We start from the raw sequence: 15594 nt of genomic DNA, 5'->3' as shown, positions 1-15594 counted from the left end.
GCCATTTCCGGCACCGCTTCCGCCGCGGCGCCCGCGGGCGTCACTTCCGCCCCGTCCCTTCCGGCCAATGGGAGGCCGGGGGCGGCTTTGGCGCCGAATGCGAAGCGCGGGCGGGAGGCGGCGGGCGCGCAGCGCGCCCCCTGGCGGCGGGGCGGCCCCGCGATGGCGGCCGTGCCGCAGAACAACCTGCGGGAGCAGCTGCGGCGGTACTCGGCCCGCGGGGCCCTGCGCGCCCCGGGCCCGCCGCGGGACCGCCCGCCGTGAGTACCGCGCCCGGCCGGCGGGGCGGGGCGGCCTCCGCGGCCGGGGAGTGACGGGGGCTCGTCTCCTTGCAGGGGCTTCACCTTCAAGAAGGCGCCCCGGGGCCTCGGCGCCGCCGCGGTGCTGAGGGACAAGGACGTGAACGCCTCGCTGGCGCTGCCCGCCTCGGCTCCGCCGGACGCCAAAGCGCCGCCGCGGGGCTGCGTTCCGCCCCGCAGCCCCGGCCCGCGGCCCGCCTGCGCCCCGCCGAGCCCCGCCGGGCCGGCCAAGAGCCCCGCGGCTCCCGGGGCGAGGCCGGCGGGCGCCGCTCCCGCCGGGAAGGCCGGCTCCGCGGCCGGCCCCGTCATCACCATCGGCGATGAGTGGGATGACATCGACGACTTCGACCTGTCGGGAATCGAGAGGAAGTTCTCCCGGCCGCCCGTGGTGTCCCCCCGGGGGCCGCCGGCCCGCCGCCGGGAGCCCCCGCGGCCGAGCCCCGGCCCGGCCCCGCGCGGCTCTCCCGGGGCCGCGGGGCCCGGCGGCGCCGAGGCCGAGCCGCGGCCCTGCTCGCAGCGCTCCGCGATCTGCCTGGAGGACTCGGCTCCCCGCAGCGGGAGCTCGGCCGCGGAGCCCGGCGGCGGGGCGGAGGCTCCTGCCGAGCCGGCCCGGCATGCGGACGGCGGCGCGGCTCGCCCAGGTAACGGCTGTGAGAGGCACGGAGCTGGGGGAGCAGCCGTGTCTGCAGCCAGGGCCGGGCAGCAATCACGGGGAGCCTCTGCTCGGCACTGGCAAAGCAGCCCTGATGCCGCTCCGGGTACCCGCAGCCTGGGAGCGGGGCAGCGTTCTGCCCGTGCAGGAGTAGCAGCTGCTCGTGTCCTGCGGTTACGAGACTCGTGGCGTTCCTGAAACGGTCAATAATTCTATAGGGGTGTTAAGGAGAGAAAAGCACTTAGAAAATTCATACAGGAGAGACATAAAGTCATCTTGCACTTAAATGAAATATTGAACCAGAAAAGGTGATGGCTCTCCATTTTTAACACAAACATAAACACCACAAAAGAACTCCAACACTCAGTTATGATCGCAAAATTCCTTCCTGTCGTTGCCTTGGCAGCGCTGTCCCACAGAACTTCTTTATTTTGGATTCCTTACCCGCTGTGTTTTGAAACTTTGGAGTTTTATTTGGGAAATTAACATGTTTGTGCAACTGAATAACATCAAAGAGTGTTCTGGGATGCTGCCCTTACACTGAGTGGTGAAAAGATTTGTGAACTGTATTTCTGCTCTTTTCCTTTCTCTATGAAATTGGAAGTTAATGATATTGACCTCTCTTTGTAGGATTTGTCTTTTAAGACACAATACATGTTCATTTACCTTCCAGTTCCAGTACAGGGATTGTGCCAGCTGATGACTCTGCATTCTTTTAAGGCTAGGATTTAATATAATAGGAGCTTTTTATAGAAGCAGGTTTTTATAGAAAACTACTGCAGAAAAATAGACCTCTTCAGTGCTTCACTTCTGCCAGGGACGGGTGACTGTGGGTGTAGCTGTATCAGTTTTCCACTTCAGCGAGGGTTTGTGGGGATTTGTCTGTCTGTTTTAATGGGGGAGAAAAGGGAGCAGCCAGTTCTATCCTTTAGAAGTCAGCAGCTGTATCAAAGGAGTGTTTTGAAATCTGGCTGCTAATCTTCCCCCCCGGTTTGTGGCAGGCTGAGTGTGCAGTGTTACCCAGCAATATCAGTGCCCTTCTCTTGCAGCTGCTGGTGCTGAAGGGGGTCAGGGCCAGGAGCCACCGAGGGCTGGGAACAGCTCCCCAAAACTGGACGAGGCCACCTGGCCGTGGGCAGGTGCTGAGCTCGAGGAGGATGACCTGGACATCATCCCTCCCTCCCCTGAGGAGGAGCTGCCTGCCTTCTCCCCCACTGTACAAAGTGCCAGGTAATCAGAGCTCGCTGCTGAACCATCTGGTGTGTGAGTAGAAAAGTACCAACAGCACCCCGAAGCTCCTGCTTGTCAAAGAGGCACACACTGAGCTTGTGTCTCTCTGCTGCTCGGCAGGTTGATGGCTGGCAGCTGCAATTAATGTTTTATCAGATACCAGTTTTGTGTGGCTTTCACTCCAGAAAAAAGCAGAGTGACTTTGGTAGTGGGATGGGAGAAAATTCCGCACGTTGGTACACGGGATGAGTGACTGCTCAGCTCTTCAGGAATTTACCTTTTCCACACATCTTAAATTCCTCAGTTTACAGAGATCTGTGTTTTCAAGGCTTTTTCTTTTTGGTGTTAGCAGTGTTTTCAGAGACTCCCCCACAGGCGGAAGGTGCACAGCTGGCAGCTCCGAGGCCAGGCAGGAGAAAGTTCCCACAGCACGTCCTGGAGGTGATCCCAGTGCAGGGGATTCAGGTACACAAAATGGTTTGGAATTTCATCTATCTGATTTTGGGGATAGTTTGCAACTATTTATTATCCCGTGTAATCCAAGAACATTACCTAACAGATGGAGAGTTGACATAAATGGTTGGATTATAGACAGGTGATAAAAGACAAGGGCAAAAATACGTAGATTCATTGAGTTCCTGCACACAGACACAGTTTCTTTATGCACACGGACTAAAAATATATTGGAAGTGAATTGTCTAGACTGATTTACTGCAGTGCACTGTCCTCTGGGGGAGTGGTATCCTCTTGACACCTGTTCTGATGACAATGACTGTGCTGAGCTCCCTCCCTGTGGCAGGTGAGGCCGTGCCTGTGGCCCCGCGGCTGTACGGAGTCATGGAGGCCATCTGTGAGCTGGTGGATGCCATCCCCCTGCAGGAGCTGCAGGCCCTGGGCTGTGCCCGGGCCCTGCTGCAGCACAGGGAGCTCAGGTAGGCGGGAGCAGCTCCGTGTGGAGCAGGGAGCTGCCTGCAGGTGTCCCCAGCACGCTGGAGAGCGAGGCAGGAGGGGCTTCAGGGAGCTGGGAGCACTGACTGAGCGAGGAGCAAAATTTGTTAGGGGTCCCTGTGTGCTGCCAGAGGGAGGATCCAGTTCCACAGGCAGCCTGAGGAGGTGCCTGGCACCAGGTGCTTCTGCACCCACAGGTGATGTGATGGCACCTGCCAGGTGTCTCCTCAGGTCTGCTGCCAGGGCCGTTCAGCTGGTGTTGTCTCCCCTCTCGCTGACTGCAGGGGTGGTGATTTCTCCTGTTATCCCTGAACTTGTCATCTTCCAATGGAATTATTGCTGCCACACCCTGCTGCTCTGTCTGCTGCGTCATCTGATGGCACAATGCCTGGACAAAGTATTGGCATTTGGGGTTTTGGTTAGATTCTTCCTGGACTGGGACCATGAGCTTCTGTAAATGCTCTCAGTACAACAACTTATTTTATTTCTCATTGCTGTAGTCAGACATAGTCTTTAGAAAGTACCTAATAACATTATTTGGTTCAGGCATACTTTTAACTTCAGGTTTTGCCTCTAATGATTTATTTTTTATATTCTACCTTGTCTGGATCTGTTCCTTGCTTTTAGTAGTTCTTTTATATTGTGTCTGTAGAGATGATGTCACAGTTTTGTCATTAGTTTCTTATGGTGGTAGTCTCTCTTCCCTAGATTTGTTTGAAATCATTTTCAAACATGGTGACTCAGTACACGATGGAACCACCATATGTTAAGATGTTTAATAGCAGTGAGACAAAACTGTTTAATGAATGTTGTAGAACTTGGTAAATCATTGCTTGTGACTAAATATATATTTTTTTCGTTCTTCTTTCCCTTATCTCTCCCAGGAGAAAACTGCTGGCTAATTCTGTCAGTTTGAACCAAAGTGGCATGAACACCACTTTTCCTAGAAGCTGGAAGTCTCCCATGGAGCAGGGCCCTCGTGTGTGTCCTGGTGCAGGTCCAAGTTCTGGCCCAAGCTGGAGCTTCAGTTCTGACAGAAACTCCCCCAAATGCACGAACCTCCCATCGGTGCTTTCCGTTCATTCCAGCAACTTTTCTGCCAAAACAAACCAAACCTTGGACAGCTCCTGTGCTTCAGAGCAGAGTGCTGAGGAGATGCCCTGCCCAGGCACTGCAGAGCTGCCTTGTCCCAAGGGAGGTGGCAGGGAGGGAGCTTCCCTCAGGCTCAGCCTCCAGTCCTGCGACAGCAGCTGGGACCGGAGTCCAGGAGCGAGGAATGGGATCCAGCCCCTGAGCAGCACAGCCCTGAGGGGCCGGAGCACAGCTCCCACTGCCAGTCCTGCAGGGAGCAGCTTGGGTGCAAACGATCCCGACTTGGAGCTGGATGCCTTTGACATCGATGACTTGGATGAGGACTGGGAGAGCTCGCTGCCCGCTCCGGCCGCCGCGGCACCGGCCGCGCCGCTGTGCCCGCCTGTCCCGAGGGGGCCACCTGCCAAATCCCTCTTCTCCAAGATCATGTCCAGAGCCAAAGGGTCGGCTGTGGGATCCAGTCCTGCTGCTCCAAAGCCAGGCCTCCCGATGGCAACAAAGAACCATCCAGGTGAGCTATACTCCTGAGGATTATTGAGATTTTCCATTTTTAAATTCTTACTTATTTCTTTTTGAGTCTAAGACCGAGTAATCACTACAGATTTCATCCATGTCTTTTGTTTCTGTGGAAGTTTCTTTTGGTTCATTTTTTGCAAAGTCGTCTTGGGGTTTTTTCCCCTCTAAATAATGCCAGACTTGAATATTCCCTCCCTGTGCAGGTTTCAGGCTGCTGGAAGATGAAGCTGCTAACATTGGAAATGAGGGTGTTTCTGTGTTTTAGTTAAATAATGAGTCTGCAGCTTTTGAGTCAAAGCTGTACAATGTTTTTCACTGCAAAATGTTCCAAAATAGGTTTGTGGAAGCAAACTCAGTCCCCCTGGGGCCCAGGGTTGGTCAGTGTCATTTCAGGTTAATGTAGGGACAGGCTGGCAAAAAGGGAGGTGAAAATCGGAGTCACAGAATGGTTTAGGGTGGAAGAGACCTTAAATCCCATCCAGTGCACCCCTGCCATGGCAGGGACACCTCCCACTGTCCAAGGGTGATCCAAGCCCTGCCCAACCTGGCCCTGGGGCACTACCAGGGATCCAGGGGCAGCCACAGCTGCTCTGTGCCAGGGCCTCACACCCTCCCAGGGAACAATTCCTTCTGTAACTCGATGTCATAACTTATTCTAATTGCATATTTTTGTCTTCCAGATCCAGTGGTTCATAACCCTGCGCTGGAGCGTTTCAGGGGTATGAAATTTCCCCATTCTGCAGAAATGATGAATATATTCCACAAGAAGTTTGGACTGCACTGTTTCCGGACAAACCAGCTGGAGGCCATCAATGCTGCTCTGCTGGGGGAGGATTGTTTCATTCTCATGCCCACAGGTACAGGGTACACACCTGCAGCTCCTTTTGCAAGCTTTGGGACAAGCTTTTCTCTTCCCCTGTGCCTTTGAGCTGCTGGTATTCTGTGACTGCAGGAATTCAGGAGTTGCACCCGGGTATTTTGAGTGAGGGGATTGAATTTCTGCCTTCCTTAAAAATTCACACAGTAACTCTTTCTTATCCTACAGGTGTCATTTAGTGGCAGGAATTGGTAGAAACGTACTGTTTCCAAAAGTGCTGTAAAATGGGAAATAAGGAGGGGGTCTCCATCCCTTTTCTCTTGCTACCCAGCACTTGCTGTGTTGTGTCTCACCCTCACAGGAGGTGGGAAGAGCCTGTGCTACCAGTTACCAGCCTGTGTCTCTGCCGGGGTCACCATCGTTATTTCTCCGCTGAGGTCGCTGATCATCGACCAGGTTCAGAAGCTGAAGACTTTAGATGTAAGTTCCAGCAGCTTTATTGAGTGAAGCTGCAGGTAACTGGATTAGAAATCTGAAATTTTACAGCAAATCTTGTGTCTCCCGAATATAAACTGCATAAATAGGTTAGATGGACGCTGTGAATGGCACAGGAAGTTGCCTGGGAAGAGCTAAATTGGGTGAACTTGAATATCTTGGCGGTGTGACCACTGGATTTATTGCTGCTCCTGGTGTTGGGTGTTGGAGCTGTGTTTTTCAGAGCAGGTTCTGGTTCTGAGGTCCTGAGAATTGTGATCACTCACCTGCACAGGAGCAGCCTGACTCTGCAGTGGGAATGAGCCCCAGGAGTTCCTGAGTTAGGGGGGTTCTGGAGGTGCTAAACATCTTTGGAAACATGATACACAGAGCAGAAATGCAGGTGCAGGAGATCACAGGATGCCAGAATGGTTTGGGTTGGAAGAGATCTTAGAGTTCCCCTTGTTTCACCCCTCACCACAGGCAGGGGCACCTTCCCCTAGCCCAGGGTGCTCAGATGTGTGTTCCAAACCTGTGTTCCCAAGGCTGACTGCTTAGGAACTGGTTTGTAAGGAGAGATGGAGCTACATTTGGAGGTTCTTCTGTTTTGCATGTAATAAAACTCAATATATGTATTTATAATTTTTTAATATAGATTTCTGCAACATACCTGACTGGTGACAGAACAGATGCTGATGCCTCAAAAATCTACATGCAGCTGTCAAAGAAAGACCCTGTCATAAAGCTGCTGTATGTCACCCCTGAGAAGGTCTGTACTTCATCTTCAGTTGTAAAACCATAGGGGCTACGAGGAGGGGATTCCTGTGAGGTGCTAAAAAACTGCACTCAGAGTAGGCTTCTGGGGAAAAAAATGTTGAGTTTTAGATAACTCATTAAGAATCTATACAGATGTAACTAATTTCAATCAGTAATTAGCCAAGAATAAGAACTGAATATATCTGTAAAATGCAAATTCCTAAAACAAGCTCCCATGCCCAGCTGTTTGAATCTATCTTGATAAACATTAGTGTTAATCACTGTCCAGTAGCTACTAAATCCACACTGCTCTGAATAGGGTAATACAGGAAAAATGCAGCATTGTCAGGGTGATAGGAGATTGTCAGAGCTTGCCTTGGGCTGCATTATATGCTGCCTTAAAAATACGTTATTGCACGAGAGCTTTGTAAGAGGGGGCAGGTTAGTGTGCTGGTTGTTTCTCTCTTCAGCGTTATTTTTCTGTGTTTCCTGACATACGTAATTTAAATTTACTGAAATTTCCTCAGAATGAGGGGCCTTGGGATAGGTGATCCCAGCAGTTTACTGAAATTTCCTCAGAATGAGGGGCCTTGGGATAGGTGATCCCAGCAGCTGGTGGGAATCCCACAGCAGCAGCTTGGTTAGATCGCAGCTGACTGGATCACCTCTGTGCCTTGAGGACTCAGCTGCGCAGTGCAGGGTGGTTCTGCAGCGTAGGACACTTGTTTCTGTACTCTCAGCCAGGCCAGCTGACACTTTTAGCCCAGGTAAAACAGGCTTTCCTTTGCCACTGGTGGTGTGTCCCAGGTGTGTGCCAGCAGCCGCCTGATGTCCGCCCTGGAGAACCTCTACGACAGGAAGCTCCTGGCACGTTTTGTCATTGACGAGGCGCACTGCGTCAGCCAGGTAAAGCCTCCCCTTGTTTTCAGGAATGCCAGCAGACTTGAGTTGCATCATTTTACTCAGCTGCACTTAAATTGTGTTTTCCAACCAGTGGGGCCATGACTTCCGACAAGACTACAAGCGCCTGAACATGCTCCGCAGGAAGTTCGGCTCCGTGCCCATGATGGCCCTCACTGCCACTGCCAACCCCCGCGTGCAGAAGGACATCCTGAACCAGCTCGAGATGCTCAAGCCACAAGTGTGAGTTGCTCAGCAGGTTTCTGAAACCGTTTGGTTAGTGCCACAGAAGTTTTGAGTGGAAAACTTAGTGAAGTAAAAAAAGCCTCACAGGCCCATCTGAAATCCTTGCGTAGCTGTATCTGATGAAACGAAATTAAATTAAATGCGTGCACGGAATTTAATAGGAGGTAGATAAAAATATTAACATAAGAAACAAAAAAGCTTGCCAAGCCCTTCCTTGCACGATGAGGGAAGCTGTTTAACACAACATAACTGTACCCATAAAGCTGACGAGCACCATGAACTGTCACATTTCAGGTTTACAATGAGCTTCAACAGGCATAACTTGAAATATGATGTGTTGCCCAAGAAGCCAAAGAAGGTGGCGATGGATTGCTTGGAATGGATTAAAAAATATCACCCCCGTGAGTACTCAGCAGCATGTTGCCCACAGGCCTTTTCACGAGCCACTTCTCAAAGCAGTAAAAGCTTTTATAATGCTGTAATAGTGATATATTTACCGGAAAAGCAAGATGAAGGTGAAGTGATGTTACTGAAAATTGGAATCAGATTTATGTGCGCTCTAAAATTAAGAATTTAAGTTAAGATGAAAAAGTAAATTATGGTGATGCTCTTGAATAACCCTTCTGGAGCCTGCAGAGCTTTTAGGATCGTGTCTTCAGAGCATAAAGATCACCCAATATCTTAATTGTTTAATTGTGTTGGTCTGCTTATCTGTATTTCCCCTTGAAGCTATCTTCAGAGATTCCCATCTTTCTAAGTTCACTTTGGAGTCCTGCAGCTCCTGCTGCTGGAACTGGATTACACCAAGCTCCCTCAGAGCTTCTCCCAGGCTGTACCCTCAGAGAGCATTTGCTGGACTGCTCTAACTCTTGAATTATATAGGTTTTGTTCATGTATTCTAAATCCTGAGATTGCACAATACTGATGAGGAAAACATTTCATTGCACCTCACCAAAAGCCCAAAAGGACTGTAGGAAAAACTGTCAAGACTATCTGATACTAATAAAATAAGTTCTGTAGTGGAGCAGTTATATCTTTACTCTTATCTTTATTCCAGCGGGGAGAGGTCGGTGTCTGCTTGGCAGGTTGAGCAGGGAAAGGAAATAAAACAGTATTGTAGTTCAGATTTCTTTTCCCATCTCTTTGCAGATGACTCTGGGATAATCTACTGCCTTTCCCGGCACGAGTGTGACACCACAGCAGCCATCCTGCAGAAGGAGGGGCTGGCTGCCCTGGCCTACCACGCCGGCCTCACCGATTCCAACAGGGATCTTGTGCAGCAGAAGTGGGTTAATCAGGAGGGATGCCAGGTGAAGAAAAACCGGGAGGAAAAGGGAAGAAAATCTGGGCACTTTTATCCCTCTTGGCCTGGGAAATAACAGGGAAGTTGTGCAGTGTTATCACCACGTGCAGTGTTGAATAACTGATCCCAACAGACCTGCTGGGGCACAGCAGCCACCTTTCAGTGGGAATTTTGTGAGTGACAGATTGTAGCACTGTACCGAGGCATGCTACTCCAGCACGGAGGACCTGAGCAGTGCTGCAGGGCTTCAGAAACAGCTCCTGGCACACTGCTGTGCAGAGGCTGGAATTTGGGCTTTTCCTGTGTCTGGAGTGGCTCCTCGGAGAGGAGGGGAGGTTGTTGCTGGTTTGTACTTGTTCTGCACGTTACAGCTGAAGTTCTGGGTCCTCCAGGTTTCCTAATCCAGGTCACTCGTCTGCAGTGTTGCCAGGAGTGGTTTCCATAATGTGTGATTAGGACTTTATAATCTCCTTCCCAGGTGATATGTGCAACAATTGCCTTTGGAATGGGCATTGACAAGCCCGACGTGCGCTACGTTATCCACGCGTCCCTTCCCAAATCCATCGAAGGGTACTACCAGGAGTCTGGCAGAGCTGGCAGGGATGGAGAGATGTCCCACTGCCTGCTCTTCTACAGCTACAGTGACGTGACCAGGCTGAGAAGGCTCATCCTGAGTGAGTTCTCCTCTGGGAGCTTGGAGATGACATTACAGCAGTCACATTGTCACTGGTCTCATTTAGCCTGTGTTACTTCTCTTTTACAAGTGTCATGGACAGTTCAGTATTGCAGGGAGGGGAAAACTGGGTATCCTTACCTGGATGGTTTTCATTCAGGTGTCAGGAGCAGGACTTTTGTCACTTGTACTTAATTTTAGTCAAAACCACTTTGGCTCACAGAATCATGCAATTGTTAAGGTTGGAAAAACCTTTAAGATCTTCAAATCCAACTGTCAGACCAACTCCACCCCGCTGTTCACCACTAAAACTTGTCCTCAAATGCCACATCCACATATTTTTTGAGCACTTCCAAGCATAGTAACTTCATTCAGGGCATCCTGGGCCAGGGCTTTGCTACCCTTTCTATGAAGAAACTGTTCTTGATATCTAATCTAAACCTCTCCTGACACAACTTGAGGCCACTTCCTCTCATGCTGTCGCGCTTCTCTTGACTTTTGTCACTCTAGGCTTATTTCCCTGCTCCAGTTCTCTAAAACTTCAGAGATAAAATCTGTCCTACATGTGTTCTGTACTAACCCACTCATCTTTTCTTGAGCAAAGCCAATATTGCGTTTTAAGCCAAGCCAGTATTGTGGGTTTTTTAAGCAAAGCCAGTTTTTTTCAATGGTCCATGGAAACACAGAGGTGCAGCTTTAACAAACACCACTGAATCTGCTGTGTTTCAGTGGAGAGGGATGGGAACAGCCACACGAGGCAGACCCACTTCAACAACCTGTACAGCATGGTGCACTACTGCGAGAACGTGGTCGAGTGCCGCCGCGTCCAGCTGCTCGCCTACTTCGGGGAGACCAACTTCAACCCCACCTTCTGCAAGGATCACCCAGAAGTGATTTGTGACAACTGCAGCAGAAAGAAGGTAAACCCCACAGGTTTTATTTGTAGTGGTGTTAAACTGAGTTTGCATTTAGCTGCATCAAGAAGTGGTTACACGACCTTTGGGAAGGCAAATGGAGAAAATTAATAAAAGTCCTGTGTTTTTGTGATGCTTCCTGGTATTTTCAGGGTTCAACCATGGACTTGTGATGCTCCTGTTCCTGGCAGAGGCATAAGGATGTTCCTGGTAGGAGGCAGGAGCTCAGATCAGATCCACTGCAGTGACTGTGGGGAAATCCCTTCAGCTGCTGTCCCGGTGTTTTCAGGGCAGCTCTGTACTGCCAGAGCAGCATGAGGGCCACATTAGGTGTGCACTGCTGAAGGTGGTCCAAACATTTGGGGTTATGCAAACTTAGTAGCAGGAGCAGAAGGGAAGGCAGCTGTGGAGGCCGACAGGAAAGGGATCCTGATCAGTTTTGTACCTGTGGATATTGTTTCTCTGCTCTGTGTTTGAAGCATTCCCTTATACAACTGTGCTTGGAACCAAATTTGACGAGGATAATGCATATTTAGTCTCATTCTAATGTTCTAGAGCATGGCAGGATAATTACAGGATTGCTTTCCAAATGATTTACCTCGATTCCCAGTATTTACCCAGCAATCTTGCACCTCACTCTACACAAATAACCCCAGGGACATTATATACAGTCAGCTGGACTGGTTTTGTGTTGCCACATCCAGAATCCTGTGACTGCCTCGCTGTAGGTTTCTAACTAGGAAATCACGGTTTCTTTATTTGGAGCAAACTCAATTCACAGCTGAGAAAAGCTCAATCATGAAAACTGAGGTTGCCAGTAACAACTTGGATTAGGGCAGAAGCACGTAATGGCACGTCCTAATCAGGTCTGACTTAACAGGATTATAAATCGCGGAACGTGACCGAGGATGTGAAGGGCATCGTGCGGTTTGTGCGCGAGCACTGCAGGCAGGCGGGGCGGATGAACGGCAGGAGGAATCCAGGCTCTGGCAGGTACACCCTGAACATGATGGTGGACATTTTCCTAGGTGAGTCTGTTCTCCCAGAAACTCCTGAATAACCTGGTGCACAAATCCCCGACCAGGAATCAAGAGGGTTGTGCAATGCCAGCAGGTGTTTAAAAAAAACGTTTATTTTGCAAAGTTAATTTTCCCAAGAATCTCTTGGTGGTAAGTGATCCAAAATAAATGAAACTGAAGATTTAATCCATTTCAGGTTGCTGTAGTGATAATACTGGTTTTCCAGTGTTTAAAGGCTTTTTTTGACTGTGAATAGACTGCCTTGGGAATCTCCCACAGGTCTGTAAATGCATGTACATGGGCTTTGTGAGCACGGGCTCATCCTATGCTTTCTGCTGCACAGGTTCAACGAGTGCCAAGATTCAGTCTGGAATATTTGGGAAGGGGGCTGCCTATTCGAGGCACAATGCCGAAAGGCTGTTTAGAAAACTGGTCCTGGACAAGATCCTGGATGAGGATTTGTACATCACAGCTAATGACCAGGCAGTGGCATATGTCGTTCTGGGAGAGAGAGCTCAGGCTGTGCTGGATGGGTCACTCCAGGTGTGCAACTATTTAGTTTCTTGAAGGCGTTTTAAGGAAGGTGCTGCAGTTTTTCTTTAGCATATCCCCTCGGGTAGCTTAAACACAGTTTGCCTCCAGCTGAACTAACATCTGGTAGATGCGAGGAACAGAATCCAACACGTGTGATTCCTAGCCCAGTATTCCAGTAAGAATGTTGTGGGGCAAAAAGTGAGTTTGAGAGGCTTGGAGAGGTCTAAATCTTTGTCTTCTTCCCCACCCATCTGATTCCTGCTGGACAGGGAAATAAAGTTCTGACCCCCACAGAAAGATGGCTAAGAAGAGAAGGAAGAAGAACCAGCAGTCCCTTCTTCATTTTCTAGTCTATATTTTCCTAGTCATTGGTGGGATCTGATGGAATAGGCACTTCGTGAAGGTCATGGAACAGTCCCAGGTTTCTTGAGGCAACACCTCCTCTGCCTTAGTGCTGTGTTTGGAGCAGGACAGAGCCCTCAGCATTACCCCAGTGGCCTCTGGTTGAAGCCAGCTGGGAATTGGGCTCTTGGGAGGTTTCCCTTCTCTCTAAACTCTGCCTGCCCTTTGTAGAAGAAATTGGGGTGTGATTGAGTATCCTGTAAAAACTTACTTTAAAAATGTGTGCTGGGTGAAGAGCTTTTTTTGGTCCTTCAGAGGATACTCCCTGTTTCCTGCGCTGTGTTCCTGTGTTACCAGTCAGGGTGTGCAGGAGCTCCCTGGCAGCAGTTACGGATGGCTCGTTTTAACAGGTGGAGTTCCACGAGACAGAGAGTGCCAGTGCCATCAGAAGGCAAAGGGCTTCCATGGCAAAGATGTCCCAGCGGGAAGAGGTGGTTAAACAGTGCCTCAGTGAACTTACAGACACCTGCAAAACCCTGGGCAAAGTCTTTGATGTGCACTACTTCAATATTTTCAGTACTTCCACCCTAAAGAAAATAGCAGGTAAGGTCAGGTTTCTCAGAAGTCCTTTGGGGTTTATACGTAGAGGGGTGTGGAAAGGAATTTCCTTCAGGGTATCTTTGTAAAAAGTTATTTGTTTGACATGTCTGAGGGGTACTTTGTTGTGCTGCAGAAACCTTGTCCTCAGACGTGGAGGTGCTGCTGCAGATCGATGGTGTCACAGAAGACAAACTGGAGAAATATGGTGCAGAAATAATTAAAGTGATGGATAAGTACTCAGAATGCTCCATCCCAGGTGTGCTTTGTACCTCAACGTGTACTTCCTGTTCAGTGCCTTCCTCTCCTCCTCTAGCAGATGGTTGATTTGAAAGTTACCATGACTTAATCACAAATAACTTAATTTTTACAGTTCATTGATTTCAAAAGGGAGCAGTCACTTTCAGAACACACCAAAGTCTTTCTGCCTTCCCACTAGAGATAAATTCAGAGTTTATCCGAAAAACTGGGGGTGGGGCAGTGCAGAGGAGGTGAGGAACAGCCAGGACAGATGCTGTGACACCACCAGTGTGTTCTGGTCATACCTGACCGAGTTAGTTTTCCCTCTCTGCCAGAAGATGCTGCCTGCCCAGGTGGGGACACAGCCACGGGCAGCACGGGCTCGCTGGGGAGCGATGGGGAAGCAGAGGATGCAGGCACAACCTCCAGCTATTTTGGCAATAACTCAAGCCAGAGGAGGAAAAGGAAGAGGCCGCCGACCTCCAGGGACTCCAAGAGGAAAAAGACTGGTGGTGGTGGCAGCCAGCAGTTCCACCCCAGAGGGTACGTGCCTGGGCTCACTCGTCACTTCTCTTTGCACAGGGATGATCCCAGAACTGCAGTTAGCCCGCTGCAGTTTCTTGGGTGTGGGCTTAAATAATGACGTTAAAATTATCCGGGTGCCTGGTCAGAACTGCTCTGCTGTGCTTTTCTGCATGCTTGCTTTTTAAAGCTGGTGAGGAAGGATATTTAACAGTTGTCCTCACACTTGACTGCTGCAGGCTGTGCAGGGAACACCACATTCAGTGCTCTGCCATAGCTAGCATTAGCCAGCTCACCAGGTTCCTTGCTTGAAATGATAAAGAGGTCTTAAAACTTTGAACATTTGATGGAATGAACTTCAGCCCCTTGTTAATTCAGATTCTCCTTCTGATTGTATCATGCAAAGCAACACCTGCACCTGCTGTTGGTTGGTCTTGAGCTTGTTGGGCAGATCTGCTACTTCCCAAGGATTTCCCCTTCCCTGCCCCAATTTTCGTCATTCTGCTCCCTGGTTTTTGTATCACATGGTTTTCCCAGCCCAGCAGGTTTTGTCCCACCCTTGGCACTTTGCCATCTACTGGAATATCTGTCATTAGCAGCTGCTACCTCTGAAGTGTCACTTGCTGCTGCTGCTCACCCTTGGGTACATCCCAGAGCAACAGCTGTACTGTTTGCATTTCAGAGGTCGTTTTGCAGCCATGTGTGTTAAAAAAAAAAGAAGTAAATTTTACAAAATGAGTGTGTAGTCCCCTAGAAAATGCAGTGGTGGTGCCTGTGTGAGCACAGGCTGGTGCAGGGGCCAGGGCAGGTGCCACAGGTGTCTCACACACACCTTCTCTGATTTTTGCAGTGGCTACAGCAGGTACAGAAGGACCAAGAAGCTGCCGAGTTCGAAGGCTCCAGCTTCCTCTGGTGCCAGCTCCGTGTCCTACAGCGTTGGTGGCACACAGGGAGCTGCTGGGAAGCTGGCCATGATGGCACTGCCCAAACCCAAAGCCAGGAGCTTCCTTCAGCCTTCGTATTCCATACTTTAGCTGGGAAATGCAATTTCTGGATGAATTTCCCGAAGATGGAATCGCTGTTTATTAAATTTTTGTTTCATTTGCTGCTGCTGAACTTTCTGGGACTTGTGTATTTGTCGAGTACAAAAGCTCACATTAAATAAGTATTTTTTAACTTGTCCGTTTACTTGTGCCTTTCTGCTTGTGAGTGGTTCTAGGAACTCTCCCCTGTTGGTGACGCTCTTCCCTGTGATCCTGCTTTACAGCCCCCTCAGGGACATGATCGTGACCACAGCTGCTGGGGGCTGCATGTCCCCAAAGCTGCGGCTGCCTCTGCCCCCGCTTGCCTCTGTCCTGCCTCAGTGCTCCAGAGCTGGGCTGCTTCTCTGGAAAGAGCAGGTTGGGAAGGAGAATGAATGTTTTTAACGTTCCTATTTGATTCCCCACATCCTGGGACTGGGAGTGTCTAACCCTGCCCAGGGTGTGCTTTTTTTCCCCCTTAATCTTGTTTCCTTGTTA

At 49.9% G+C, this 15594-nt stretch overlaps 1 protein-coding gene across 3 annotated transcripts; it reads left to right on the top strand.

Moving 5' to 3' along the window:
* The first annotated feature begins 147 nt into the window (after positions 1 to 147).
* Positions 148 to 15250, top strand: BLM (BLM RecQ like helicase). 3 transcript variants are annotated; one of them, XM_053954280.1, is made up of 21 exons: positions 148 to 260; positions 336 to 940; positions 2001 to 2181; positions 2531 to 2646; positions 2981 to 3113; positions 4014 to 4732; positions 5418 to 5594; positions 5916 to 6034; positions 6684 to 6797; positions 7592 to 7690; positions 7779 to 7927; positions 8225 to 8331; positions 9080 to 9240; positions 9712 to 9907; positions 10636 to 10826; positions 11701 to 11848; positions 12183 to 12382; positions 13126 to 13318; positions 13449 to 13571; positions 13888 to 14095; positions 14925 to 15250. In XM_053954280.1, exons 1-21 carry the CDS (start codon positions 163 to 165, stop codon positions 15106 to 15108), a joined length of 4221 nt encoding a protein of 1406 aa, XP_053810255.1. In that variant the 5' UTR covers positions 148 to 162; the 3' UTR covers positions 15109 to 15250. The 3 variants fall into 3 exon arrangements, with proteins under 3 accessions (XP_053810255.1, XP_053810253.1, XP_053810254.1); XM_053954278.1 differs by having other exon boundaries at positions 163 to 260; positions 2534 to 2646; XM_053954279.1 differs by having other exon boundaries at positions 163 to 260; positions 13891 to 14095.
* Positions 15251 to 15594: the final 344 nt, after the last annotated feature.

This window comes from Vidua chalybeata, chromosome 13, assembly GCF_026979565.1.
Source record: "Vidua chalybeata isolate OUT-0048 chromosome 13, bVidCha1 merged haplotype, whole genome shotgun sequence".
NCBI lineage: Eukaryota > Metazoa > Chordata > Aves > Passeriformes > Viduidae > Vidua > Vidua chalybeata.
The sequence above is the reverse complement of the archived record's forward strand: the minus strand, read 5'-3'. Positions and strand labels throughout refer to the sequence as shown.